The sequence below is a fragment of the Rhinolophus sinicus genome, chromosome 12 (assembly GCF_057876585.1).
Source record: "Rhinolophus sinicus isolate RSI-liver-muscle chromosome 12, RSI-T2T, whole genome shotgun sequence".
NCBI lineage: Eukaryota > Metazoa > Chordata > Mammalia > Chiroptera > Rhinolophidae > Rhinolophus > Rhinolophus sinicus.
In genome coordinates, this window is record NC_142512.1 from 28,805,209 (window position 1) to 28,832,569 (window position 27,361).

General features: G+C 39.3%; 2 protein-coding genes and 1 long non-coding RNA gene across 6 annotated transcripts in view; 1 reads left to right on the top strand and 2 right to left on the bottom strand.

Moving 5' to 3' along the window:
* RPS6KB1 (ribosomal protein S6 kinase B1) overlaps window positions 1-643 on the bottom strand; it is a 47,075-nt gene extending 46,432 nt beyond the window's left edge. Inside the window, exon 1 of one of the 2 annotated variants that reach the window (XM_074320399.2) lies at window positions 405-643. In XM_074320399.2, coding sequence (XP_074176500.2) covers window positions 405-545 — 141 coding nt within the window. In that variant the 5' untranslated portion in view covers window positions 546-643. The remainder of the gene's footprint in view (window positions 1-404) is intronic. The other variant, XM_019736359.3, reaches the window with a different exon arrangement.
* A 250-nt stretch (window positions 644-893) lies between these two features.
* TUBD1 (tubulin delta 1) lies at window positions 894-19,743 on the top strand. Of its 3 annotated transcripts, none has more exons than XM_074320402.2 (9): window positions 894-1,028; window positions 1,846-2,064; window positions 3,611-3,758; window positions 4,529-4,745; window positions 5,478-5,709; window positions 8,491-8,655; window positions 16,299-16,439; window positions 17,740-17,923; window positions 19,508-19,743. In XM_074320402.2, the coding sequence occupies exons 2-9, from the start codon at window positions 1,893-1,895 to the stop codon at window positions 19,608-19,610; spliced, it is 1,362 nt and encodes a 453-aa protein (XP_074176503.1). In that variant the 5' UTR covers window positions 894-1,028; window positions 1,846-1,892; the 3' UTR covers window positions 19,611-19,743. The 3 variants fall into 3 exon arrangements, with proteins under 3 accessions (XP_074176503.1, XP_019591960.2, XP_019591963.2); XM_019736401.3 differs by having other exon boundaries at window positions 896-1,032; XM_019736404.3 differs by lacking the exons at window positions 1,846-2,064; window positions 3,611-3,758; window positions 4,529-4,745 and having other exon boundaries at window positions 906-1,032.
* Window positions 16,302-25,715, bottom strand: LOC109449787 (uncharacterized). Its single transcript, XR_002137752.2, has 5 exons — window positions 25,600-25,715; window positions 23,278-23,346; window positions 22,764-22,813; window positions 16,669-16,726; window positions 16,302-16,435 (listed from the first exon to the last, which is right to left on the bottom strand). It is a non-coding gene; the product is annotated as an uncharacterized LOC109449787 (long non-coding RNA).
* Window positions 25,716-27,361: the final 1,646 nt, after the last annotated feature.

The window sequence follows — 27,361 nt, forward strand, 5'->3', positions numbered from 1 at the left end:
CGGAGGGAAACCCTTCCGCACTTCACCTGCACTTACGGGACACCCAGCAAGCGCAGTCCCCCTCCCCCAACACACGCTACACCACTCACGGCCCGCCACACTCAAGTCGAACAGCTGGAGAAATCGACCACGCGCCCTTTTTCGTTCGCTCCACAGACTGCTCCGGGCTGCGCTGATCTAGAGCTAGGGGCGCGACCTGCACCTGCGAGCCCCGCAGCGGCCTCACACCTAGGGCCAGGTCCGCCCCGCCCGCTCCCCTGCCTCGGGCCGCGCGGCGCTTCAGCTCCTCCTGGAGACTACTCGCGCCCCCTGGGTCTCTGCGCCCTCGGACGCGCCCGACTTCCAGGGCCCGCGCCGCCGCCCCAGCCCTGTCACCTCGGGCCCCCCGGGACCTCGGGCCTCACCCCCTCCTCCAGCTCATCCTCAGAGCCCGCGTCCTCTGGCTGGTCCAGGTCTATGTCAAACACTCCTGCCATGTCCTCAGCTTCCCTGTCTCGGAAGTCCGGCGCTGGGTAAAAGCCGTCCCGCCTCCGTCGTCGCCTCATGGGCCCGGACCAGCCGCAGCCACTGCCGCCGCTGCCGCCATCACCGGCTGCTTAGGCTCAGTGCGTCTGCGCCTAGGCCTTAGACTTGCTCCTCAAATTCAGCGCTAGAGCATGCGTACAGGGTTCTTTGAAGCCGAACTGTGGGCAATGAACATGCGTAGAACTATCCCCAAGAGCCAGGTACGGGCAGAAACATGCGCAGAACCCCAGCCGAAGCCTCTCTTGGAATCTAGACCATGCGCATTGTCAGCTAAAGCTTTTGATGGACAGTGAGCATGCGTAACGTGTCTGAAGTTGATAAATTGAAATTGAACATGCGTAATTAACCTTTCTGAATAGGAAAAAAAAAAAAAAAGCCCACAAAACTCTTCGTTTGTGGAACATGCGCATTCGTTTTCCATAGCTTTTTGGGTGTTGAAAGTGAGCATGCGCATGATGGTCCTCTGAAGTTTGAACAGGATAGAAACGGCTGGTCCTGGGGCTGTCAGTGAGTGGGCTTGATGGGGAACTCCTAGGGTTGGTGGGGAAAGGGAGTCTTGGGTTTGCTATTTACTAGTTCAGTAGCCTTGCGAAAGTCACATAACCTTTCAGAACCTCAGTTTCCTGATCTATAAAATGAGAATAATGGTACCTAGTTTGCAGGGTTGTTTGAAAATTGTAACTGCAGAGTGTGACTCACAAGCCACTGCTCTTTTCGCTGCTACATAGACCTGGTGTGAGGCGTTCACCAAAACTTGTTTCTTTTCATTGTTAAAAAATAATGAAGACCTGCTCTAATGTTTCATCTGGTCCAGTTTTTTCAAGCTTCATCTTCCTTGCTGTCCTACCTGAGCTAAACACAAAGTCTTTCTTATAAGTGCTACTGTAGTTACCAGGCCAGAAAAGTGATTGGTGAAGAAAGTCATGTTAAGTACATGTACTAACTTCTGAACTAACTTCTGCATTCTGTGTGTTCCTATGGTGGGAAGTGTATTTATTCCTTCAACTAGCATTCATCTTGTTTTGTTTAAATGTATACATAGGAATATAGTGACTAGACATCAGATTTTGGAAACTATTGAGCTGTGTGTGAATGGATTTGGGTACAGTAAATCCCAAATCCCAAAACCATATGGAGAAAGAGAATAATTTCCTCGAATGATTGGCATCTTAGACAACATAGCTATTTCACCTATAAAACCATATACATATATGGCATTTTAAAATTATATATGTTTTATTGATGTATATTAACATATAGCATTTTATTCTTTATGTATTAGTAATGTAGTTCTCAATGCCTATCTTTTTTCTATTACAGGTTCCTCACTTTTTTGAGGAAATAGGCCTAGTTTGTCAGGCCTCAGCATGTCAATAGTAACAGTGCAACTTGGTCAGTGTGGCAATCAGATTGGTTTTGAAGTGTTTGATGCTTTATTTAGTGACTCACACTGTCCCCAGGGACTCTGCTCTAAAAGAGAGAATGAAGCATATCAAGCGTCTTGCAAAGAAAGATTCTTCAGTGAGGAGGAAAATGGAGGTATGTGTGGTCCACAGTCCTCTCTTTGACTCTGACATAACCAACCACTTCAAGGCCAGGCCATCCACGTGGTGTCTGAACCCCATCCCTTCCCATCTTACTAGGGAATGACTTTGCTCTTGACTCTTTGTTTCTATGTTAACAACATTTGCCCCTACCATGGCATCTTCCCCTCAGCACAACAGCATGCTCAGTCCTTGCCAATCTAAAAACAAACAAAACGTATCTCTTGTCTGTAGCTTTTTTCTTCTCTTACCTCTTTGCTTCTCATCTAAGATTCTCAAAAGAGAACCCTCTTTAACCAACTATAATCCTGCTTCTGCCCTTCACTTCTAAAGCTGCTCTGAGAAAAGTTCCCAAGGATCTCCTAATTACCAGATCCAATGACTGTTTTTGTTTTAATTCACTTAACTTTTCTACTGGATTTGATAACATTAACTATAAAACTCCTTACTGTCTGAAGTTTTCTTCTCCAGTGGTTGCACCGCAGGCTCTCCTCTGTCCTGATTTGTATAGTTCTCTCTAGGCAATTTCCATTACTTTCCTAAGTGCTACATCTATTACACTGGTGACTCTCAAATCTCTAGCCTAGCTTCTCTTCCAAGCTGCCAACTGATTAGTGGACATACTCACCTGCATCTCCCATGTGTACCTCAAACTCAACATCTCCATACCCAAGATCATTCATTATCTTTCCTTTAAAACTTGGGTTCCTACTCCACACATAACATCAGACATCTGCTTAATTTACTTCCTCCATATCTCTTGAAATTCTTCTTGCCTTTCCATCTTCACTGTCATGGACTTAGTTCTGGCTCTTGTTTTCTCTCACCTGGATTGTTTCAAGACAGTCCTTCTGAGTTTCCCTGCCTACACTCTTGTGTCTATCATAGCTATCCTCCACACTGCTGTATTAAAATTTTTTTTAAAAAATCTGACTTTTCCTCCCCTGCTTGAACATTTTCAGTGGTTTCACATTACCTAAAAGATAAATTTCAAGCTTTGATTGCATACAAGGACTCTCAAGATCTGAGCCCTGCCTGCTTTCCATCTCCATCCATCACTTCTACCCCCTCCTTCTCCATCTTTTGCTTCAACAATCCTAAACTGCTTGTGTGCCCTGGGTATTTTGTACCTCTGAATATGCTATTTTATCAGTGTAGATTCGTCATGGGTCATATCACCTGATATAGTGATTAAGCGTCGATGTCTTTCATTTCTCCCACTAGTCCTTCTAGGGCTGGATGGATGTTGTCTTCATCTCTGTGTTCCCCGCACAGTACATGTCATTATATAAGAACGCAACAGATGTTTGTAGACCTGACCCAGTGATTATTTTAGCCCACACTGATTCATCCTGCTTAGCAGAATGCTAGGCATTCTGAACCATCTGTACATACCTGCTGCTGCCCACCTCAATTTCTAAACAGTGTGGCAGATCTTTGTATCCTCAACCTTTGGGGGTTTTTTTGTACTTAGGAGTTTATGCTCTGGGTTAACCCAAATAAGACTGTGAAATAGTTTTCTTTTTTTTCCCCCTCTCTAGTTCCAATTGCTCGAGCTGTACTTGTTGACATGGAACCTAAAGTTATCAATCAAACATTACTAAAGGCTGCCCAGTCTGGCCGATGGAAATATGGCCAGCATTCAGGCTTCTGTCAAAAACAAGGTTCTGGAAACAACTGGGCATATGGGTAAGAATAATTCATGATGATTTTCAGTTTAGGTACAGCTACATAGTCAATTAATAAATAGTGTAGTTACAAGTAAAAAGTTGATATACTGAGCAAAGAATCTTTAAATTGCTATTTTAAAATTTAGGGTGTGACTTCACTCAAAAGAAATTCTATCTTACGTATGCATATGCTTCAGGTCCAAATAATGATGAAACCAAGGATCTCTTGCAGTAGGGTTTTCCACTTCTTCGCAGTCGTTCTGCCAACTAACTTATTATCAATATAATATCTTTATCTGGCAGGTATTCCAGCTAGCAGGGGATACAGCAGGGCAGTAGTATTTCCTGGGTTCTTTGGAAAATTTCAGTGCCTAGGGCTCAATTCGAGAAATTCTGATTTAATTGGTTTGACATGAAGCCTGGATGTTGGGGTTTTTCAAAGCTTCCTTAGGTGATTGTAATGTGCAGCAAATTTGAAGAACCACTGTTTAAGGAGTATTGTTAAGAACACCGAATATTATATTGTACCATAAACTTACAGAACTACCTGATAATTGAAGTCTACAGCTAAAGGAGTGACCTATAAAAGAGAATTTCTGTACCCAGTAAATTTACTCTCTTAACAGTCCTATCCACCTGTTAAATATCTTTAACTTGTGTATTTTAAATTTTGTGCCTTTCATGAGAGTTAGTTCACTTCCATAGGTTTAAAAAGCCTTCTCTATTCTGCATTGCATCTCTCTGGTGAAATTGAAAGGTGTTTGTATTTGTTCCTTTTGCACTGCATAGTTACTCTGTTCATGGACCCAGGCATGAAGAATCTATAATGAACCTAATCCAGAAGGAAGCGGAGAAATGTGACTCTTTGAGTGGTTTTTTCATCATAATGAGTATGGCTGGGGGTACAGGATCAGGACTAGGAGCCTTTGTTACACAGAATTTACAGGATCAGTACTCCAGCTCTTTGAAAATGAATCAGATTATATGGCCTTATGGAACTGGTGAGGTATGAACTGAATTTTTTATATTTTGTATTCCTTGCCGTTGAAATCAACGTAGGTAAAAAACTGATCTGACCCTTTCTTTGGAAATGGTAAGTTACTGTGTCAGGAGTGATTATACAATATGGTAGTTGCGTGAACAATTCATTTAAGTTTGCTTTAACTTTTCCAAACTAATGAAGTGTCCCTGTTTTTAAAATTTTCAAAGAAGACAATTGTACATTTTCTCTTAGGAATCCATTCCTGAGTTAATCCTTCTGTCTATAGTATGTAAAGCAGGGACCTTGACTTCATGTTGTGGGGCATCATGCCATTGCCAACCTTCAAAGAATTTTTCATTTCTCTCCATTACAAGGAAATTTCTATATAGGCCCATTTCTTGTTGACCAGCCTAGTAGGAGAAATAATAAAACAGAGGTGAGATAAGTCACTATTGTAAATTATGTAGGAAGAAAGTATGATAGTAATGGTCACCGTTTCTTGAACCCTTAGTATATACAAGGCACTGTTCTAAGTGCTTTCCTTGCATTCTGTCATTAACCTTCACAACTCTAGGAAGCAGGTATAAGTATTATTCCCATTTTACAAATGAGGAAACTGAGGCATAGATAGATTAAATAATTTGTTCAAGAGCATACAGCTAGACAGTGACAGAGCCAGGATTTGATCCCAGGCAGGATGCCCTTAATATCGAACCTCTTAATTGCTTTTCTTATTTCCGACCTTTTTCTCTCCAGGTTATTGTTCAGAACTACAACTCCATTTTGACTCTTTCTCACTTGTACCGATCTTCAGACGCCCTCCTTGTTCATGAGAATGATGCTGTTCATAAGATCTGTGCAAAACTGATGAATATCAAGCACATCTCCTTTAGTGATATAAATCAAGTCCTCGCCCATCAGCTGGGAAGTGTGTTCCAGCCTACTTATTCTGCGGAAGGCTCATTTCACTACAGAAGAAACCCATTAGGTATTTGTCCTTCTGTATTTTATCTGTAGGAAAGTCTTATGTTCTGAATGCCTCAAAGTTATTCTTCATTGGCTCCTCCCCTCTGCCTGAAGATACACTCAGGTCTCCCTCACCTCAAAAACCTTTTTTAAAGAGCTCCTTAGCGCTTTGAAAAGTTTTGAGAAGTTACTAAATTTCTCAAAAAAGTGGTGAATACCCACTTAACTCCATTCTTCAGGATCCTCTCCTTTTTTTTTTTTTTTTTTACAAAAACTTTGAGATATAATTCACATATCCTACAATCCACCCATTTAAAGTGTTTTGTGTTTTTTTTTAAATATTCACAAAGTTGTACAACCATCATTTTAATCACTCATAAAGAAACCCATCGTTGGTTTTTCAGCTTATTTGGCAAGTGATACCTTATCAATTCAAATCATCTAGATGTAAATGACTCCATTATCTGTATCCCCCAGTTCTAATCTCTTCCAGATAGTTACCTGTCCCAGTTTTCTCAGTTGCCTTCTGCTTTTTCAAATTTAGCATATTCTGAATGGATTCATCATTTGTTTCCCTTCTTCTCTCCCTGCCGCGTCCCTCAATTCCTATCACCTGATTTCTCCCACTGTCTTCATATCTCATCAGTATGGTCAGACCTGTAGGTGCCACCTGTGCCATCTGCATTCTTCCCCTAATTCCATATCTTTCTACACTGGCTCAGGGTATCAGTATCTCTCAACTAACATTGCATACGAATACAAGGCAAACAAGCCTCTTTCTAGTCTCCTTCTATTTTGTGGCATAAAAAAAGATGCTTATATCTCCCGTGTTCCCCCAAAACTAAGACCTAGCTGGACAATCAGCTCTAATGAGTCTTTTGGAGCAAAAATTAATATAAGACCCGATCTTATAGTAAAATAAGACCGGGTATAATATAATATAATACAATATAATATAATACCAGGTATATAACATAACATAATATAATATAATAATATAATACCAGGTCTTATATTAATTTCTGCTCCAAAAGACGCATTAGAGCTGACTGTCCGAGTAGGTCTTATTTTCGGGGAAACACGGTATAAGGACATTCCTGTCTTAAGGTGGTCCTAATCCTGCTTTCCTTCCTGTTACCTGCCTCTTCTCCCTGCAGTCCATCTCGCACACTGATCCCAAATGAGCCTCCCCAATGTTCAGATCTAATCCTTATACTCTCACACTCATTCCATGGCTCACGTATTATCTGCCAGATTTGTCAGAACTCCTTATCCTGTCATCCACATTATGCCCTGAACCCTAACTTTCTAGTGTCATTACCGATTGCCTCCTCTGCGTGGCTCCCACCTACTTTTCATCCTACCTCCACTGTTTTTTTCCAATCTGTACTTTCCTGCCCTGGTCCCTTTGCTTTGTATTCCTTCTTCTTAGAAATTGCTTCCTCCTTTCCTTCGTCACCTCTTTTGAAACCTTATTCATCCTTCAGGGTCCAATTCACGGGATATTTTTTCCATAAAGCTTTCCTACTGAGGCCTTTACCTAAAGTAACCCTCTTTTCTCTGAACTCCTGTGGTATTCTGTATCTCTTTTCTGTGTTTTTTTTTTGTTTTGTTTTTTGCCTTTATTATTTCTTTAAGTGTGTTTGCGTATCTTTAAAAATAATACACTCACACACATTTAAGGAGTACAAAAGAATATGCAATCAAAGGTGAGTCTCCCTCCCACCCTTTCCCAGATGCTACCACTGTAACTAGCACCGTTGTATTTCTTTAGAGAGGGATTCTGTCATTTGCATGTTTTGTAGTCCCCACTACTTTGCAGCTTTTTTTGGAGACATGTGTCTTGTTAATGTCTGCACTCCCCACAGTACTTACCATATTGCACATCTGTTCATTCAACTAATATTAATTAACTTCCAGCTCTGTGCCAGGCACTATGCTAAATGTTGGGGATCCAGTGGGGAGCCACTGCAGACACTGTGTTCACTGTGAAAGAGAGACATTAAACAAATAATTACACTAAGAATGTATACCTAAAAACTGAGTCAGATGCTCTGAAGGAAAGGAGTACAGTTCTAAGAAAATGTGTCATGAAAGAACCAGATTTAGGCTGAAGAGGCAGAGAAGGCTGCCCTGAGGACATAGCACTTGAGCCAAGAAGAGATGGATGAGGACTTGGAGTTGGCTAAGCAAAGGGCAGGAGAAGGGAATAGCATGTACAGAGGGTCTAGCATGTGCAAGGGCCCTATGGCTGAAGGAAGCATAGCTTATCAAGAGCAGAGGGAAACCTGTGCTCCAAATACAGGTTTCTAAAGATAGGCATATTCCTGTCTACAGGAATTACTATACCTGTGTTCTTCTGTAGAAGATTTTATGTTAACAGATTCTGATTATCATTTAACTAGATAAAATAAATACAAGATCTAGGAAAAATTTCTAAAGGAATATTTAGGGAACACAGAATGACAATTAAAAAAACATTAACGCTCATGCTTACCTTGTTTTCCTGGGGTTTAGCTAAACATTGCATTCATATTTCCAGTTACTTAGCTCATAAATTCTTGTTTCCTTTTTGGCAAAGTTTGGATTCTCCCTCATGCTAAAATAGGTGCCAAAATGAAGCAAATGCGATGTCTATAATAGACATTGTCTCTGAAATTTTATTTACATTTAAAAATTTAAGTAGTTCTGCTCTAGGAGGAGAAAACACCCAAAGACCATCAAATCATAGTTGTGTATAGGCCAACAGGAACAATGTGGAATGAAAAAATTTAGTTAAGATTTTTTTTTTTTTTCTTTACAGGAGACTTAATGGAGAATTTAGTTCCCCATCCTGAATTCAAGATGCTGGGTATTCGTAACATTCCTCAGATGTCTGAGAACTCACTGGCATATAGCACGTTTACTTGGGCTGGCCTCCTCAAGCATTTGAGACAGATGCTTATTTCTAATGCAAAAATGGAAGAAGGTAAAGGGTATTTTAAAAATATGTAGCCCACAAGCTGGGAAAAATGCCTGTACTGGAGTTCTCAATATAAACTGGCTTGGGCCAGTTGAAATAATGGTCCCTTCTTCTGGCCACGGAAGCTCCAGCAAAAACTCACCAGGACATCCCAGTGCTTCTTAATCATTTCACAGTATCCTTTCCCCCAAAAAAAATTTCAGATGAGTGTGACATATATTTTTATTTTTATTAAAGTAATATATGAACACAGTTTTAAAAAATCAAGTAGTCAAAATTCACTTAAGTATATACCTAAATCTGTTTTAATTTTTATGGATTTGTATCCATAATATTTACAGATTTTATTTATATACAATCTGTTATATGTATATTACATCTCAATTTTTTAGAAAAGTCAAGTAGTTGTCCTTCATGAATTTATAATGAGGAAAAGAGCAGTCCCCTGTCCTACGCTTCCCCATTGCCCAACTGATGCCCTGCTTTCAATGTTTTCAGCTGTTTTCTTCTGGAATTTGCCTCCAACTTCTAAATATCTTGCTTTACTATTATTTGTTTTATTTTCCAGGTTTAGATATTATCAATTGCCTTCCTAAGGTGAAAATTAAGTATTGAATCTTCTTATCCCCCCCCCCCCCCCCACATACACAACACACACACACACACACTCTTTTGGGTTAGATCAGTTTTCAGTGTTTGAATTACTTATGCTATGTGACTATTTTTCACAGCTGAACCATGTACTATATATACAGATTATGTTTTATTTCATGTACATTTTATATTTTCCTCCTAGAGTTGTTAATTATATTTATTTGGTCAATATTCTATGTACCTATCATTAATCTATCCCTAAACTTTTCCCTAAAAACGAATCCCTTCTCAACATGTTCAAACCCAGCAAGTAATTTCATACTCTATCTGCTTGGAGCTATCCCTCCAGGAGAACTTGGTCCTCCTGTTCCAGGCAGCACTGGTTGCTCTCCTGGCTTGATAAGCAACCAGCACTGGCAGGCCTGCTTCATTCTGTATTCTATCCCATTTCCTAGGTGTTATGTCTTCCTTTTTCCCAGTTTATATTATTAATTAATCCCGGTTTATATTATTAATAATTGTATTATTAATAGATCTATTTATATTATTAATAGATCTTACCCTCCAGGAGCTTCCTAAGGAAGAGTACAGGGAAGGTAAAAATTTTAAGGCTGCAAATGTCTTTATTCTGCCCTTTCATCACGTTGACAGTTTGACCAGGTACAGGATTTGAGGTTGGAAATCATTTTTACTTACTATTTTGAAGGCATTGCTCTATGATCTTCCAGCTTCCAGTGTTACTGTGGAGAAGTCCTGTGTCAATCTGATTCATAATCCTCTTTTGTTCTCTCTCGAATCTTTTAGGATTTTTCTCTTTGTCTCTAGCATTCTGGAATTCCTTAGTGTGGATCTTTTGTTTATCTCAGTAAGCTTTATGAGGGCAGGGGTTTTTATCTATTTTGTTTACTGCTATATCTTCAGAGCCTGGAACAGAGACAGCGGGTGTGGTGTCACTGAAGCCAGAGCCTCAGGGGTTTAGCCTTTCCTGAGCACAAGCTTAGGGTGGAGGGGTGCACTCCTCCTGCCGCAGGGAGTAGGAAGGGTCTGGGGCCCTCCTGCTTCTCATACAGATTTTTAGCTAATCTTCCTGTGTCTTCCTCTTTCGGAAGTGCCTGCTGCTTCCAGGGCCTCCACAGAAGGTGGACAGAAGTTTCAGCTTTCCCTGGTCACTAAGTTGCTAACCACTGGTTCATTTGCTTTCCACCTTCCAAATTTTGTTGCCGTTATCTCCTCCGGTTCCCTTTTTAAAAATCCCTCTATTGTCTCGTTATTGAGATCTGGGGAGAGAGTGATAATAAACTGGTATGTTCGGTCTGTCATATTGAACTAGAAATCACTACTTTATACTATCTTTGTAGCATGTTTTACCACGAATTACAATAACAGGTTTCAATGCTCTGAAGGTAGATTCACTTGTAATACCTTATTTTTACAATTTTAGATGATAGTGCCTGAGGTTTGGAGATAAGTAGATAGTTCCCATGTTATAGTAATGCTTCACCAATTTTTTGGCCACAGTACATACCTGTTTTTCTAGCGACACCTGTTAACTTCTCAAGGAACACAATGTTCCTCAGGGTAGTATAAGGCATGCCGCACTGAGCTCTCTTAGGTCAATAAACCACAGTCTGCTTAGTCATTTTACCCTGTGGGACTTTAGGGGGTTAATATTTTCAGTTACAGATAGAGCTTTGAACATACAAATTTTTATATATGTATATGAATATACGAAATCTGACAATTACGTTCGAGAACTTGTTGCAACAATGTTGCTCATCTTTTTTGATATCAGAGGGATCGTTCATTATTAATTTGTACCAACTGAGCAAATAGTGAACCATGTTTACTATTTGAAAGTGCTGAAAGGCTGCCTGAAAAAATTAGACCTGAACTTTTCGCCAACAATTCATGGCTCTTGCATCACAAAAATGCACCAGCTTACACGGTATTGTCTGTGAGGGAGTTTTTAGCCAGTAAACAAATAACTGTATTGGCACACCCTCCCTACTCACCTCAGTGACTTCTTTCTTTACCCGAAGATAAAGGAAATATTGAAAGGAAGACATTTAAATGACATCAGGACATCAAAGGTAATGCAGGGACAGCTCTGATGGCCATTCCAGAAAAAGAGTTCCAAAATGGTTTTGAAGGGTGCATAACTTCCTAAGGGGAATACTTCAAAGGTGACCATAATGATATTCAGCAATGAGGTATATAGCACTTTTTCTAGGATGAGTTCGCGAACTTAATTGTCAGACCTTGATACATCACTAACCAGGTTGAAGAACATAGTTTTAAAAGTCTTCAAATGTTATCAGGCTGCTCTATCTGAAATTTGACCCGATTAATATCACCATCAGCAGTGTAGTACCTGTTTCCACATGTCCTAACAGCAGGAGGAATGAGTGATCCAAGAGGGAGCCAGGTAGAAATTACAATGTCTTTTATGACCTAGCTTTGGAAGTCACACAGCATCATTTCTGGCACTATCCTGTGTGGGAGGGGACCACACAAGGGCCTGAATACCAGGAGGCAAGGGTCACTGGATTCACCTTGGAGGCTGACTTCCACTCTGCCCTCTGTCCCCTAATGAATCATGTCCTCCCATATGCAGAATATATTTAACCCCTCCCAAGGACCCCAAAAGCTATATCCCATTAGTACATCAGTCTAAAGTCCAGAATTCTGTCATCTAAAAGCAGGTCTGGGTGTGAATTTATACTTCCCAGGTGATATTTCTTGGGTATAGCTCTTTGAGTACAGTTCTTCCCCCCCCCCCAACAGACCATGGTAGATCAAGCACAGGATAACTGGTGGACACTCTCTTTCAAAAATAGGTAAATGGAAGGCACACAGGAGTCATTGGTCCATAATCATTCATCAGGGCACATGCTGGCAGTTTCTTGATTAAAATGTAAGTCCTGGGAATAATTTTCCATGGCTTTTCGCTTGCCCGTCTGAACCAAGCTAAATTATCATTTTACTTGTTTATTTATTTTTGTTTTATTTAAAACGTTTTATTTTTAAATTTTATTAGTTGATTTATTTTTGCTAGTTTGAATTAATTTATGCATGTGAGAACTAGAGAGAGCCAGAGTTCTGAGGGTGGTCTATAAACAGACATTTTAAAAATAAAATTAGCATCACATAATATGTATTTTCTGTTCTATAACTTTTTTTTCAGTGTAATGATCTTTTTTGGCCTCCTTTCCAATTCAGTACATTTAGACTGCCTTCTAAATGCCTTCCTCTATTTAATAGCTACATAGTTTTCTACTCTATGTGCCCTAATTTATTATATGCACATAGAGAATCAAGAAATTTTACAAAGCTGGTTGTTAAAACTGTTAGCCCATAACCTTCCTCAATTTTCTCCTTCCCAGAGGAAACCATTTTTCAAAATTCTTTTGCTGGATCTGTTACTGTTTTTATCTATTCATTGTCATTTATTGGTTTTTCAATTATTTATATATTTCCTAAATACTGTTTTATCTATTCATTGGGTTAAAGCAACATCCAGCTTTTCATGATCAAGACCAAGTAAATGCTACTCACAGCTGAGCCACATGGTATCCTGTGATTACTTTTCCTTTCCTGTATAATTTTTAAAAACTTTCTTTGGAGTTAATAATTGCTTTGTTTTCTTGGTTGCTTAGTTTTTCTGTGTACTGTCAATTATTCAACCTTAAGTGTTTTTCTACTTGTCTAAATTCTTTCTTGATATTCAAGTATTGCATCAGTTTCATCTTCTGTAAGAAATCTCTCCTAGAGTCTTCTGACATGCTTCAAGGTGGAGCCTTTGCTCTCTTCAGCGAGTGTGCGTTATGATGTCATCCTGGATATTCTTTTTGCCTGTCTCCTGTGTTGGATATTCTGCTCGAAGGGTTTAGAAGAAGACCCAGTGATCTGGGGGAAAAGGAGGGAGGGGTCATGGTTTTCCTGGTTTTCACTTGATCTCTCTGGTTTCAGTATGTACCTGCCCTTAACTCTGCCTAGTGTTCTCCAGACCAGAGACGCTCAATCATATCTTCTCCAGAAAATAAACCTTTGGTTTCCTGCTAGGCTAGGGAAGAGACAGTCATCGTGATAAACAGACAAGTTTAGCAGCATTCCTTAAGCAGGAGTCAAAGGTAGATGTGCTCTACATGATAGCAAAGCCAGCTTAAGAGCCAGTAACTTAGTGTTTTCACGGATTCCCTTACAGAATGCTCTATCACCAGTGTTCTGAAGGCACAGAGAATAATGATGTGTGAAAACATGGACGTCATTAATGCTGGGTCAAAAAGTGATAAAGTCAATGAATGTGAAAACATTTTAAGAAAACTTTAACCAATATATTTAGTTATATGTTATATATATATATTATGTGTGTGTGTGTGTATATATATATATATATATATATATATGTTAATAAAATGCATGCTCAAGAATGGTATATGATTTTTTAAAATCTAAACCAAATTTACTCTAAAAGAACTCTTTCAATAAGTATAACATTTGATAAGTGAATAATTTAATTGACAATATTTTCGTCATAATATTATCTTTGATGGAGGGAAATATATTATGGATTTATATCCATTTTGTTGCATGAATTGCAAATACTTATATCTATCATTTTTCTTTTGTACATTTTTCACCATATGGAAGTTTTACATTTTTATGTGAGCAACTCCATAAATCTTCTATCAATTCTGAGCCTTGCCTACCCCAAAGATATAAAAATATTCTCTATTACTTCCCAGTATTTTTTATAGTTTTAATATTTAAATTTTAACCCATCTGGGATTTATTTTTATTTTTGATAATGCCCTTTTTGTTACCTGCTTCCTCTACCATTTCAAATTTTATTTGCTTATCGTTTCCTTTTTTATTTTTCGAACATCAGTTTTTCAAGGGCCCAACGTTAGATCGGCTTCATTTCTTTTTCCGTTTGAATTTTTTTTTTTTAAGATTTTTTTTTTTTTTATTGGGGAAGGGGAACAGGACTTTATTGGGGCACAGTGAGTACTTCCAGGACTTTTTATTTTTTTTCCAGGTCAAGTTGTTGTCCTTTCAATCTTAGTTGTGGAGGGTGCCGTTCAGCTTCAAGTTGTCCTTTCAGTCTTAGTTGTGGAGGGCGCAGCTCAGCTCCAGGTCCAGTTGCCGTTGCTAGTTTCAGGGAGCGCAGCCCACCATCCCTTGCAGGATTTGAGGAGTTGAACCAGCAACCTTGTGGTTGAGAGCCCACTGGCCCATGTGGGAATCTAACCGGCAGCCTTCGGAGTTAGGAGCACGGAGCTCCAACCGTCTGAATCACCGGGCCGGCCCCTCGTATTGAAATTTTTAGATGGAGTTAATTACCTTTATTTCTGAGTAATCTAGAAGGATGAATTATTTCATAATATAGCTTTGACAGCATGTCATACTTTTTAATGGTTTTAGTGAGATATAATTCATATACCATATACTTCACCTGTAAGAGTACAATTCAGTGATTTTTTTTTTTTAGTAAATTTTACAGAGTTGTGCAACCATTATCATAATCCGTTTTAGAACATTTCCACCACTCCAAAAAAGTTCTTTTGCCCGTTTGCATTCAATCCCCATTTTTATACCTCTCCCCAAGCAACCGCTGATGTTTTTGTCTCTATAGATTTGCCTATTTTGGACATTTCATTTTAAATGGAATTTTACACTATATAGTCTTTTGTGTCAGACTTCTTTCACTTAACATAATGCTTTTGAGATTTATCCACATTGTAGCATATATCAGTAGTTCAATCCTTTGTATTGCTGAATAGTATTCCATTGAATGGATATGGCACATTTTGTTTGTATGTCCAACAGTTGAAGGACATTTAGATTGTGTTCTGTTTTTACTTTGTGGCTGTTATGAATAATGCCACTGTGAACGTTCATGGACATGTTTTCAGTCTCTTCGGTATATACCTAGGAGAGGCACTGCTAGGTTGATGGATAAATCCGTTCAACTTTTAAAAAACTGCTAAACTCTTTTCCAAAGTGGCTGCACCATTTTCCATTCCCACAAGTAGGTTAAGAGGGTCTCAGTTTTTCCACATCCTTGCCCACATCTGATACTGTCTTTTGGATCATAACCATTTTAATAGGTGTGCAGGGGTGTCTCCTTGTGGTTTCAGTTTGCATTTTCCTAATGACAGGGCTGTTGAATATATTTTCATGTACATATTAGGCATTTGTTAATCTTCTTTGGTGAAATTTCTACTCAAATATCTTTCCAAGTTTTAAATTGGCTTGTTTGCCTTATTGAATTCAGCTTGCCAAAATTTTTGATTTGTTGCATTTGATTTTGCTGAAAATCAATCTGTTACTGCACACTGAATTTTACCCTAGCCTATGTGTAATTTAAGAGTATTTTCTTAATATTTCCACATGACTAGGTCATTTGCAGTCCTATTTGGGTTTTGTGTTTCTACATCCCGTGACATTTTTGTATGTCTTTTGTTTGTTTATAATGGCAGATAGAGTGAAGTTCACCCTTTTTTGGTATATAGTTCTGTAAATTCTGACAAATACAGTGTGTAACCACTACAACAATTGAGATAGAGTATTTCCATCATCCCAGAAAGTTCCCTCATACCGCTTAGTGGGCAGTTTCTTCCCTCTACCCCTAACCCCTAACAACTACTGATCTGAATTTTGTTCCTATGCTTTTGCCTTTTCCAGAATGTCCTATAATTAGAATCATGCAGTATATAATGTTTTGAGTCCAGCTTGTTTCACTCAGCGTGCTTTTGAGATTTATCCATGCCGTTACGTGTATCAGGAGTTAAGTTTCTTTTTACTGTGGAGTAGAATTCTATCATATGTACCTACCACCATCCTTTAATATTCACTGAAGAATATTTCATGCCTTTCTCAGGAATGAGTAGTTTGGATCACTTTAGGTTAACCAGATAATAATTTTGAAACTTTTTCAGAAAAAACTTTATCAAATATAAATTTATATAAAATATACATACTGTAATATATTATTCTTTTCTTGTTCAAAGCCCTTTATAATGTCTCTTGCTTTTTTTTCTTTCTTTTGGTAGGTATTGATTGGCAGGTACGGCCTCCTTTATCAGGACTTCCTAATCTTGGTAAAACGTCTCTCAACAAGGAGCTTCATTTTAACACTTCCATTGCTAACTTACTCATTCTTCGTGGGAAAGATGTGCACAGTGCAGATCTGGGTAAGCAGAAGTTAAGGTGAAAATTAAGATGTACATTTTGGACATATATATGGTACACATGGTAAAAAAAAAAGTCCCTGAATTTATTCTTAGACAAAGGAAAATAATTATGTGTTACAGTAGCAAAAATGTAACATTATCATGTGACTGAACACCAAAATAGAAGTGGTTTAAATAAGATACAAGTTTAATTCTTTCTTCCTGAATCTGATGGCTCTGTTGTCCTTACCTTGTGGGTTCCTCCTTTTGGTCCAAGACATGTATTGGAGCTTCAGCTATCAAATCACCTAGGAATGAACAAAGAAGGGCATACTTCCTCCTCCCAGAGTCACATACCACATAGTGTTTATATCTCTTTGACTGGAAGTGAATCATGTGCCACACCTAACTGCAAGGGTCTCCATGAATCCAGTTAAAATTGGGTTTTCTGTTACTAAAGAAGGGGAGAACAGGTATTGTGGGACTAGTGTTCTCTGTGCCAAGCATTTTGTTACAAAACTTTCAGGATATTGAAAGAGCAATATTCTTATTGGCAAGTTTCTAGATTTATATGATCCTTATTGGGTGATTTTAGCAGTATCAAATTGGCTATAAGGAAAACCAAACAGTCTAGTCCTTGTAATACCCCTTAGTTAAAAATCTAATAACAATTAAAAAGAGATCATTTCAAGTCAATCAGATAGTGAACTATCTTCGTAATCTTCACTTTAGTTTGTTTTTTCATTTTAGATTTTCGAATAAAAGGATATGTAATCTAACTTCTAAAAATGTACCCACAGCAAATGACACAGATGCATAGAGGTGTTCTTGCAAAGATATTCACTGCAGTATCTTTCACATTAACAAAAATGTGGAAACAACCTAAATGCCCAAACAGTAGGAAATGTGTTAAATAAATTATGGTATATTCATATAAGCAGCCTTTAAATATGAGTGATATTTACTGACATGGAAAAGTGGTTCACAACATATTGGTGAATGAAAAATGCGGACTACAGAAGAGCGTGTGTGTAAAATTATATACACAAGTGGGTCGGTGAAATGTTCATGGTTGTTTTCTGCCTGGTGGCGTTTCATCTGTTCAGCTGACTTTTACATTTTCTTTGTAATACTTTTCTGAATGGTGTGAATTATTACTTTTTTTAAATGATAAATGTGAATCATTTATCCAAAAAATAATATAAAGCTAGTTTTAAAAGGCAAAACAAAAGATTATTGGTAAAATGGATAAGAAAATATTTACTGTTTCCAAAATCAATGATTTATGCTGTAGACAATGGCTTATGTTGTTTTACTCCAGGGGGATTTAAAGATCCAGCTCTCTATACTTCCTGGTTAGCGCCTGATAATGCTTTCAATGTGTGGAAAACCCAGCGAGCCTTTAGCAAATACGAGAAGTCTGCAGCGTTGGTCAGCAATAGCCAGTTCTTAGTAAAACCACTTGATGTGATTGTGGGCAAAGCATGGAATATGTTTGCTTCAAAGTAAGTAAAAGATAAATGTACAAATCTTTCTAACCTGGGGCAGATAACATAATGTTAAAAATACAAGGCAGGATTTGGAGTGTCTTCCTCCGTTTGGGCTGCTGTGACAAAAATAGCGTAGACTGGGGAGCTTATGAAGAACAGAAATTTTTTCTCATAGTTCTGGAGACTGGGAAGATGAAGGTGCTGGCAGATACAATGTCTGGTGAACACCCGCTTCCTGGTTCATAGGTGGTGTCTTTTCTCTGTCCTCAAATGGCAGAACTGGGCAAAAGAGCTTTCAAGGTCCTCTTTTATAAGGCACTAGTTCCATTCACAAGGGCTCTACCCTCAGGACCTAATCACCTCCTAAAGGCCTCACTTCCTAATACCATTCCCTTGGGGTTAGGATTTCAACATACGAATTTAGGGGGACCCAAACATTAAATCCACAGCATAGAGTAAGCATGGCTACCACTTCGTAGGTGTGAAACTTTAGGCATGTTACCTCAGGCTTCATTTCCTTGTTTGTATTATACAACGGGTACAGACCAAGAGGCTCCGTGGTGAGGATTACATGAGATAATCATGTAAAAACACCTAGTACAGTGGCTGACTAGTAAATACTTAATAATTGTTTGGTATTATTGTTGTTGCCTAAATGAGTAGTTTCTAAATGAAATGAAACCCAAGTAGAAATTTCATTATAAGGCAGGGACAATAAGCTAGTTCGCCAAAATAAGATCCTTGGAAGAATGGAAGAGATCCTGATCTTGCTCAGTAAGAAATACTGCAAGTTCACCTCCACTTGATAGTAAGAAATGTCCACTTGGTACAAAGAAATGTGTCACCAGGTTTCCTGACCACTGCCATAATTACTGAATGTCAAAGCAAACTTCCTCAAATGATTGGACCAGGCTTCTGGTTAGCTAGGATTCCTATCCCCCCTGCCCCCCGCCCCCCCTCCATCGTGCACATGGCCATTCCATAACCCCCACTCCTCAGGACTGCGAACTCTGTCCTTTCCTGGTATCCTTCTCTTCCCACTCTCATTAAATGGTGGCAACCATTATTACAGCAAGCTAATTCATGTCGCCCTTGCTATTCATTCTAGTATTTCTCCTGTGTCAGAACCTTTTGGAGGGTAGAGTTATTAGGAGGAGCTGGCGTAGCTTCAAATCAAGTATTGTCTGAAAAACACTTGGGCGGCTTCACTTCATTCCTAGAGCTGGATTAATGTGTTTCTGCAGTGTCAATCCTACATAAAACTTCTCAGGCACTTTTTTTGAGTTTATATGAAATGCAGCCATCGCCTGTAGGGTGATGACTATGTGCTGGGTAGACAACCCAATGGGAACCTGCTTCTGTTTCCTATGTGCTGCTTATTGCCACTGGCTTGGACACTGAGAAGACGGGGGGCCTACATACACTTTGAAAGTTTGCTAATCTTTGGAGCAAACATTGAAGCAGATGTAAGCCTTGAAAGAGATTCTGCCATCTTCAAATGTTCATACGCTAGCCGAGATCTATTTATTGTTTGATTTTTGAAGAGTTCTTCATTTGCCTGAAATTTTTTTATTTTACATTTTCTGTTTCTTTTACCAGAGCCTACATTCATCAGTATACAAAATTTGGAATTGAAGAAGAGGACTTTTTGGACAGTTTCACATTATTAGAACAGGTTGTTGCCAGTTACTGCAATCTCTGATCTTGAACAAAGGGGAAAAAGTACCTTACGTCATTTTTGGACAAAAATATTTTCAATACTGCTTTCTCTGTAAGGTTTCAAATACCAGTCTTTTAAAAGCAACAAAGTAAAATGTTGATTCCTTCTACATACTATGCCCACAGAACAGGTGGAAAACCTTTTAAATGGAGAATAGCATGTTTTCTGTGAAAACATCTACTTGGTATTTTAGTTTGTAAGTGAAAAACTGGGTGCTTCTATAAAGAATTGTGGAGACTTGGCTGACATGTTGAAACTCTGGAACCATCCAAAAAATGGATTATTCTGTTTTGTCCCTATGTTCCTAACTCTTCCCTCTTTATTCCAAAAATGATTCAGTTCACTAAATATGAACTAAACTTTCACAGCACAATTTTAAGCTGAGAAATTACAATTCTATCTTTAAATGCATTCGTCTTTGAAATGAATGCTGCGAACCACAAGAGGGAGCTGTTGTTAATGCTACAGTGAGTGACCATCTATTTTGAATATTTTATTCTGTAACAGGTAAGATTTCCCACTTTAAGCAAGTATTTAAAAATAAATGTTAGTATTTTGTTAATAAATGTATAGGTATTTAGCTGATGTGGAAGATGGTTCTACGCTTTCCAATAAAAGGGGTAAGAGCTTTCACCAAAATCACTAAGTTGAGAAAATTATCACCAAGGAACTACTGTGCTTGATGAAATTGGCATATACAGATGTGGGTTTCACTCAGAAGGACAAAACACACTTGGAAACTGGCAACTGAGTTGGAGGGGAATGGTGTATTTCAATAAAACACATCACATGCAATGTATTAACAAATGTAAAATGGGAAACAAATAGGAACATTTACCCTTTCTGCCAAATCTACCAGTGGTGACTTATTTTTATTTGGAACAATGACAGTTCACAGCTTCACTGGTTCTTCCTTTTCTTTCCATATGGAAATGATTACCTTTTTGCTGTTTTTCTTATCAACTGTTGCTATGATTTAAAATACTGACCATATCTTATTTCTAAAGAATGTTAAAAGTGGTCTGTTCAGCTAAAAGGCACGCCCCGCTACTGCATTTTGTTAACCCAAGTGTACTTGAAAATAATTAGATCACAATTTTTACAAAATAAAGTTAAAAATAATTGTTTAGCATTGAAGAGATCCAAAAGCTAAATAAAGCATTTTCCCAGACTAAACCAGAATTAATTAAGATGATTTCCCAGACTAAACCCGATTAATTAAGTGAATGATCTCACTAGGGGTTAAGCTGATTCTGAGGAAACTTGCTAAAAGTTAAGCTTAAACAAAGTCGTGAGTTGAAATCATTTTGTATTTGAGAAAGGTACCCTGAAGTACCTTGGGGACAAGTATATTTCTAATTTGGCAACTCATGGAGTCAATGGCAGGTGAATGTTAAAAGTAAACCCCAGTTAGACAGAGCTCTGGGTCCATTCACTTACATGAGTTGACCCTTTTTATGATCCACAATTGCATTATTTGATGTGTGGATACCTAAATATTTGCAAAGTTGTTTTTTTTTTGGGGGGGAGGGTAAGCAGGTTTATTAAAAATGCTGGTATTCTGGGAGGATGGAGGACTCCTGTCCAAAGGCCATTCTCCCTGCAAACTTGTTTTTAACATTTACATGGAAAACTTTTTCTTGCTAATCTGAAATAATACAAATTTTTCCTATTAGAGTTTGGATTTTACCTAAAAAATTAACATAAAGAAGCTGATTCCAAACTTGAAGATAAGGGGTGGCACTGGAAATGTACTTTGTTGCACAAAATGGCTAATCAGCCAGGACAAAATTCAAATCATAACTTCCTGGGCATACAGAAGCTTCGAACATGTCATTTCTTAGATTACTGTATAACTGGAGTCCTGTTTGCACTCAGATATTATCCCACGGAGCCAGGATGCATCCCCATAGGCAGTGAGTACAGTGTAATTCAAATTGTTTTCTATTTTGAACCCTTTTCACTCTCCCCCATTTGTGTTTGTTTTAAAAGCTCTTTAAACTGTAAAACCTCTTCCTTCCCAATTATTTCCTCTTGCTTTGGGTGCTCCCCACCGAATACCATCAGTCAAGTTGGCAACGTATTTCTCCTTTATTTAACCCGTCACTTAGAACTCATTAAGTGTGCCCACAATTCCCTGTTCTCAGTCAGTTCACTCATTCAACCATTATCTTCTATTCAGTGCCAGGCACTCCACATAGTCTAAATGAAGAAGCTTCCGATTTTCTTTGGACGTCTGGTGCTACAATTCTAGCTTCCTCCTTATTGCTTATTATCTTGCCCATGTGCATATCCAGCTTTTTTACAGGAAGGATGTGGTACATGGGAAGAATAATGAGCCGGGAGCTTCAGTCTAGTCTTTAAATTTGCTGGGAAAGTTTCCTCACTGGCTCTGCAGCATCCACTCTGCAGGGTACATACCAGTGATTCTTCTCCTGACCACCACGTTTATCACACTTGAATTCCTGTCCAAAATTTTTAACAACATGCTCCATATGTTCCTACCCCATTATTCTCGCCCCATGAGCTCAAGGTTTGGCAGTCAACCCTTCCGTCCTCGTCTATCTACCTAGCTACCAAATATGGCTTTACCCACAAACTCGTCATTTTTGGCAACTGATTGGTTATTTAAGAGATATTTACTCATCTGTATCAATCACAGTTTCCCATGAGTTTTAGGAATGTGAGCTAAAAAAAAAATGTTTTTACTTTTTAACTAAATCATTTCCTATTCCTGTACTCTTGAAATGTCTCAGACGATACAGTGTCAGCCTTATTAATCAATGGAATTCCATTTGCACTAGCATGAATGCTTGCACAAATTAAGATTAAATAATGTAAATATTTCACGTTTCTGGGGAACACAGTGTGGGGTCAGTGTTGGAGAAGATATGGCATTTAAGGATGAAGAGAGAAAAGAGAGAAAATCCAAATCATTTAGACTCTAGGGAGCCAGTGAGGCAGAAAGAGATAAAAAGGAGAGTAAGGGAGCTGATGATCGCTTAGAAGCATTTCCAAACAAGACTTGATGGGTTTTGAATTATGGACTTTACCCAATGATGAAAAATCTGATCGCTTACAATAGTTTAAAAGTAAACAGTAAGTTAAATTACATGTCAGCAAATTCCATCTTACCTCAATTTATCTCCATTGCCAATGATGGATATTCCTATGGCGCTCTTGTCCTATTTGAATTTAATTATTTACATGGTGAGTACACAAAAATTCAAAGGTTCTGTATCTGTGCTATCCAAGGTGGTAGTCATTAGCCACGTGCAAAATATTAAATTTTGCAGACAATATGAATAAAAGAATGTAAATACTAATATTTTGAATTAATTGTTGAAATGATATTTTGGACATATTAGGTTAAATAAATTATTCAAATTGGTATACCTGTTTCTTTTTAAATTTTAAAATGTGGCCACTAAAATTTTTTAAAATTAGATATATGGCTTGCATTATATTTCTATTGGATAGGGTTATTCCAGACATTTCAGGAGCAAAGTCCTAAGAACTGCAGAAACGAGTGGAACAAAGCTTTTCCTTACTAGGTGAGAGAGGTCATAGGAACATGATAGTGAGAATCATGACATAAGGCAAAAGATGGGTGTTTCCGTTTTGAAAAAATAAAAAGGCTGTTGCTTACGCTTGGCTCATGTGAACAGAATGAAAGAGGCAGGATGTGAGCTTAATTCAACAAACAGCCATTGAACACCTGCAAGGAAAAACACTGTGTTGGGATAGGGAGATTTAAAAAATGAGTTAAACCTGGCCTCTGTCCTTAAGTTCACAATTTTGTATATTCTTGGCTACACAGCATCTGCCTGGCTCATGGTAGAGATACCACATTTACTGAACAGATTAAAATAAATGTCCAAACACTGTAGAAGAGATGTAAAGCTGCAAAACTACAGGGACACAGTGAAGCCCTTTAAAGCTTCCATACATGCAACAGATCTCACAACTACTACATGTAACTAAGGACCTGGAAATAGAATTAAGACTACTTTGTCTCTGAAGCCAACTTACATACGTAAAAGCCACTTAAGACAATATAAATTCACACAGTATATTAAGAGAATGAAGAACTGCCTTTGTTTGAATTCTTTGCCTAACATCTAAATTCCTTGTTCTGGAACTCCAAGCCTTCTGATGTCTGGCCACTCCCCGTCTCCCACTGTTCCCTTTATGTGTGCTATAGTAGCAGAAGCGGACAGAAAAGGCCATTACGGAATACGCACAGATTTGTCTCTATGGTAATGGTAATTTTGTTCAGTAAGGACAGGGACAGAAGAGTCTATCACTGACCTGAAGATACAGATGAGAGGCAGCCCCCAGTTATCCTGCCTGCCCGGTTTGCCCCCACTGCCAGGCCCCTAGGACCAAAAACAGGAGGCTCAGAGCAGTTTTTGAGCAGGACTGAAAAGACACACAGATATCATAGCAATTTCTTTGGGGGAGTATCCTTCTCAGATTTCCTTCTTTTTTTACATTATGCCTTTCTTTTGCTCGCATTTGTAAAACAAAGCCTTAAAAAAACCAAGGGAAGACAAATGATTTTTAAAAGGATGTTAAGGGCCGGCCCGATGGCTCAGGCGGTTAGAGCTCCATGCTCCTAACTCCAAAGTTCTGCCGGTTCGATTCCCACATGGGCCAGTGGGCTCTCAACCACAAGGTTGCCGGTTCAATTCCTTGAGTCCCGCAAGGGATGGTGGGCTCTGCCCCCTGCAGCTGGGATTGGGCACGGCACCTTGAGCTGAGCTGCCTCCCGGATGGCTCAGTTGTTTGGAGCACGGGCTCTCAACCACAAGGTTGCCAGTTCAATTCCTCAAGTCTCACAAGGGATGGTGGGCTCTGCCCCCTGCAACTAGCAATGGCAACTGGACCTGGAGCTGAGCTGCGCCCTCCACAACTAAGATTGAAAGGACAACAACTTGACTTGGAAAAGTCCTGGAAGTACACACTGTTCCCCAATAAAGTCCTGTTCCCATTCCCCAATAAAACCTTAAAAAAAAAAAAAAAAAAAAAAAGATGTTAACACTTAGAGACAGTTTTTAAAGAATGGAGGAATAAGTCAGATGAATCAGAAGGCAGTACAAGGGGTGGAAGGAGCAAGCAGCATCACTGTTTATAAACTATCACATCATGTGTAGGGACTACAGGATGCTGCAGGGTCATTCAGGGCCAGAGTTTGAGGAACGGAGAAATGAAAGACTAAGTTTGTTCTCCTATTGTCTCAACATGCTCTTCTGATCAACACTGCCTACTGCAGAAAAGACTAGTGAATATCACATGCACACACCTACACACACACAGTCTGTGAGCAGCCTAAAGCCTAAAAAAGTGTATGAAGTAGGAAAGCTTTTGTGTATAACACAACTTTTTACTTCCTCCTTGCACAAACCAGGGATGTCATTTATGCTGACAGATTCTTTAGGTTTGAAGAAAATGCAGAACACCTGAAGACTTCTTTGATCTCTACATTTCTCTAAAAGCACTATTTTTCAGCTTCCCTTTTTCCCCCCTATATCTGAAATTGTACAAAGCATTCCCACACACATGCTTTTATCAGACAGGCATCCCATGGTGTCAGATTCCACCGGAAAGCCAGGTATAGTGATACCCCAATTCTCACAGGCTTCGAAAACTGTACACCCACCTGAGAATGGATAGTCAAGTTTTGTACTTCTCTTCCTCACCAAAGGATTATTACACAAGTAAATCTCTTTTTTCTGAACTCTGGTGCTCCTGGTGAGTGGTATAATTGTGGTCATATGTCATTTATTCTGAACGCCTATCCAGCCAAATTCAGTAAGGGTAACTCATTTACTGCAACATGTAAACAACCCCAGCACCAGAGTGGCCAAATGGAAAGCTGCCTTGACCACATGCGCTAGAAGGTGTAATAACTCTGTGATTCGGCCTTTTGGCTTGGCATGGCGAGCTGGGAGGATGCCCTCATACTTACTTGGGAATACTTGTGACATCTGGGTTCTAGGTGGCTGCCACTGCTGTCTAGGCTAGCACTGGAATCTTGGACTCTAGTAGAAATACACAGGAAATCACATTGCCAAACTTTTCTCCTTATAAAGACAATCTATCCAGGAATTACCATCCTCCCAGTTCTCACAGGGAGGAGCCACGGGCTTAGTAAGCAGGATACAACTGGGAAAAGGAAATTTAAAGCAGTTTCCTGTGGCCCCAAGGTCCAGTCACAGTGCCATCTCTTCAAGAATAGTGCTACATAACCATTTAAGGCTTAGATGATCATTTATGGGAAAGTACAGAGGACATAATTAGAGAGTTCTCTAGAGAAGTCCAGTTTCTCCTCTGACAGGGAGAGGTTACAGAGTGGTCTAATGGACAGCATATTCACTGGGGGCCTGGGGTTCGGGAAACCTGAGGTACAGACCAATTAGCCCCACCAGTGGATTGGTCAGTTATCTGACCTCGGAATGTTCAAAACACAGTACATCCCCCTCCCTCAAACCTGCCCCTCCTACGTTCCTGGTTCGCTGACCCTATCCGTTTTGCCATCTTCTCGGGGTTCTCTGGTTCCTTCTTCACCTGAACTCCACCCACCTCCTTTACTCTGGCTTTGCCTACTAGCCAGGATTTTACTCAGGTAGCACCTCCTGCCTGCCCTTGACTCTCCACCACGGCCTCACCTGGGCTCTTGCAATATTCACTCAGCAAATACTCACTGTGAGCCTGCCAAGGGCCAGGCCCTGTTTGGCTCTGGGCATAGAAAGGAGAGCACAACAGTGTCTGCCCTTACGGGGCTTAGGTTCTAGTGGAGAAAACAGAGCAAAAACAAGAAAACAGACAAACCAGTTATGAATTCTGTCCATATTTTAAAGGAAACAAAACGGGGCTAAGACAAAGAATAACAAAGGAAGCTCATGACTCATTGGTCTGGTCTCTTCGAGCCACCCCCCACATAGCTCTCCTACTTGTGCTTTCCTGGTGTCTCACAGGGCTTCCTCAATTAGAATACCTCCCCTCTCTCCACCCCTACCTGGCAATTCAAATGCCACATCCTCAAGAAACCTTTTCTGATCCTTCCTACTCAGCAATTCTCTTCCTCACACCATTCACTTCACTCTACATAGTTATCTGCATATATGTATACTGCCCACAAGACTGTTCAAAGTTCCTGGAGGGGTCGTTTTTCAACACCTTTGTCTCTTCCCTATACCTTAAACCAGTTGAAATTTAAAAAGCGAATAAAAAAATTGTTTCCCCCAGTGTGGCTAATGCCACTACTAGCCCTAACTATTTCATAGAGTTATTATAAAGATGAAATAAAATTCAAGATGTGAAAGTGCTTTGAAAAAGAAAAAAAGGTCAGTACACACAGAAATTGCTTTGTAATCATTATAGCAAGCACCACTCTGGGAACCTGCCCACACAGGATGGCTAAGAATGGAGCTGGCTTTTCCAACCCTTGGTATAAGGGAAACACAAAGGCTGCTCATCTATGTAAAGAGCACAACTTTTGAGGCTGTCACTTTGATGTTTTGTTGTCTCCCTTTCTCCATTATCTACTTATGATCACAAGATAAAAACAAGTACACCAGAAGCTTGGACTTTGGCACTGGGCTGTTCTGCAGAACTGAGTGGCTGAAAGCCAGAAGGCCTGGGTTTGAATTCTAACTGCTGCTTCCTTGCTTATTCCAGCGAATGACTGAACCTCTCTGCTTCAATTTCCTCAGGGGGTTGTAAGGATT

Excerpts from the sequence above, each read along its gene's own strand:
- TUBD1 (XM_074320402.2), top strand. The coding sequence starts at position 1,893 with ATGTCAATAGTAACAGTGCAACTTGGTCAGTGTGGCAATCAGATTGGT. Across the intron at positions 5,710-8,490 it reads CTACAGAAGAAACCCATTAG|GAGACTTAATGGAGAATTTA; the intron begins GTATTTGTCCTT and ends TTTTCTTTACAG. Across the intron at positions 16,440-17,739 it reads TGTGCACAGTGCAGATCTGG|GGGGATTTAAAGATCCAGCT; the intron begins GTAAGCAGAAGT and ends GTTTTACTCCAG.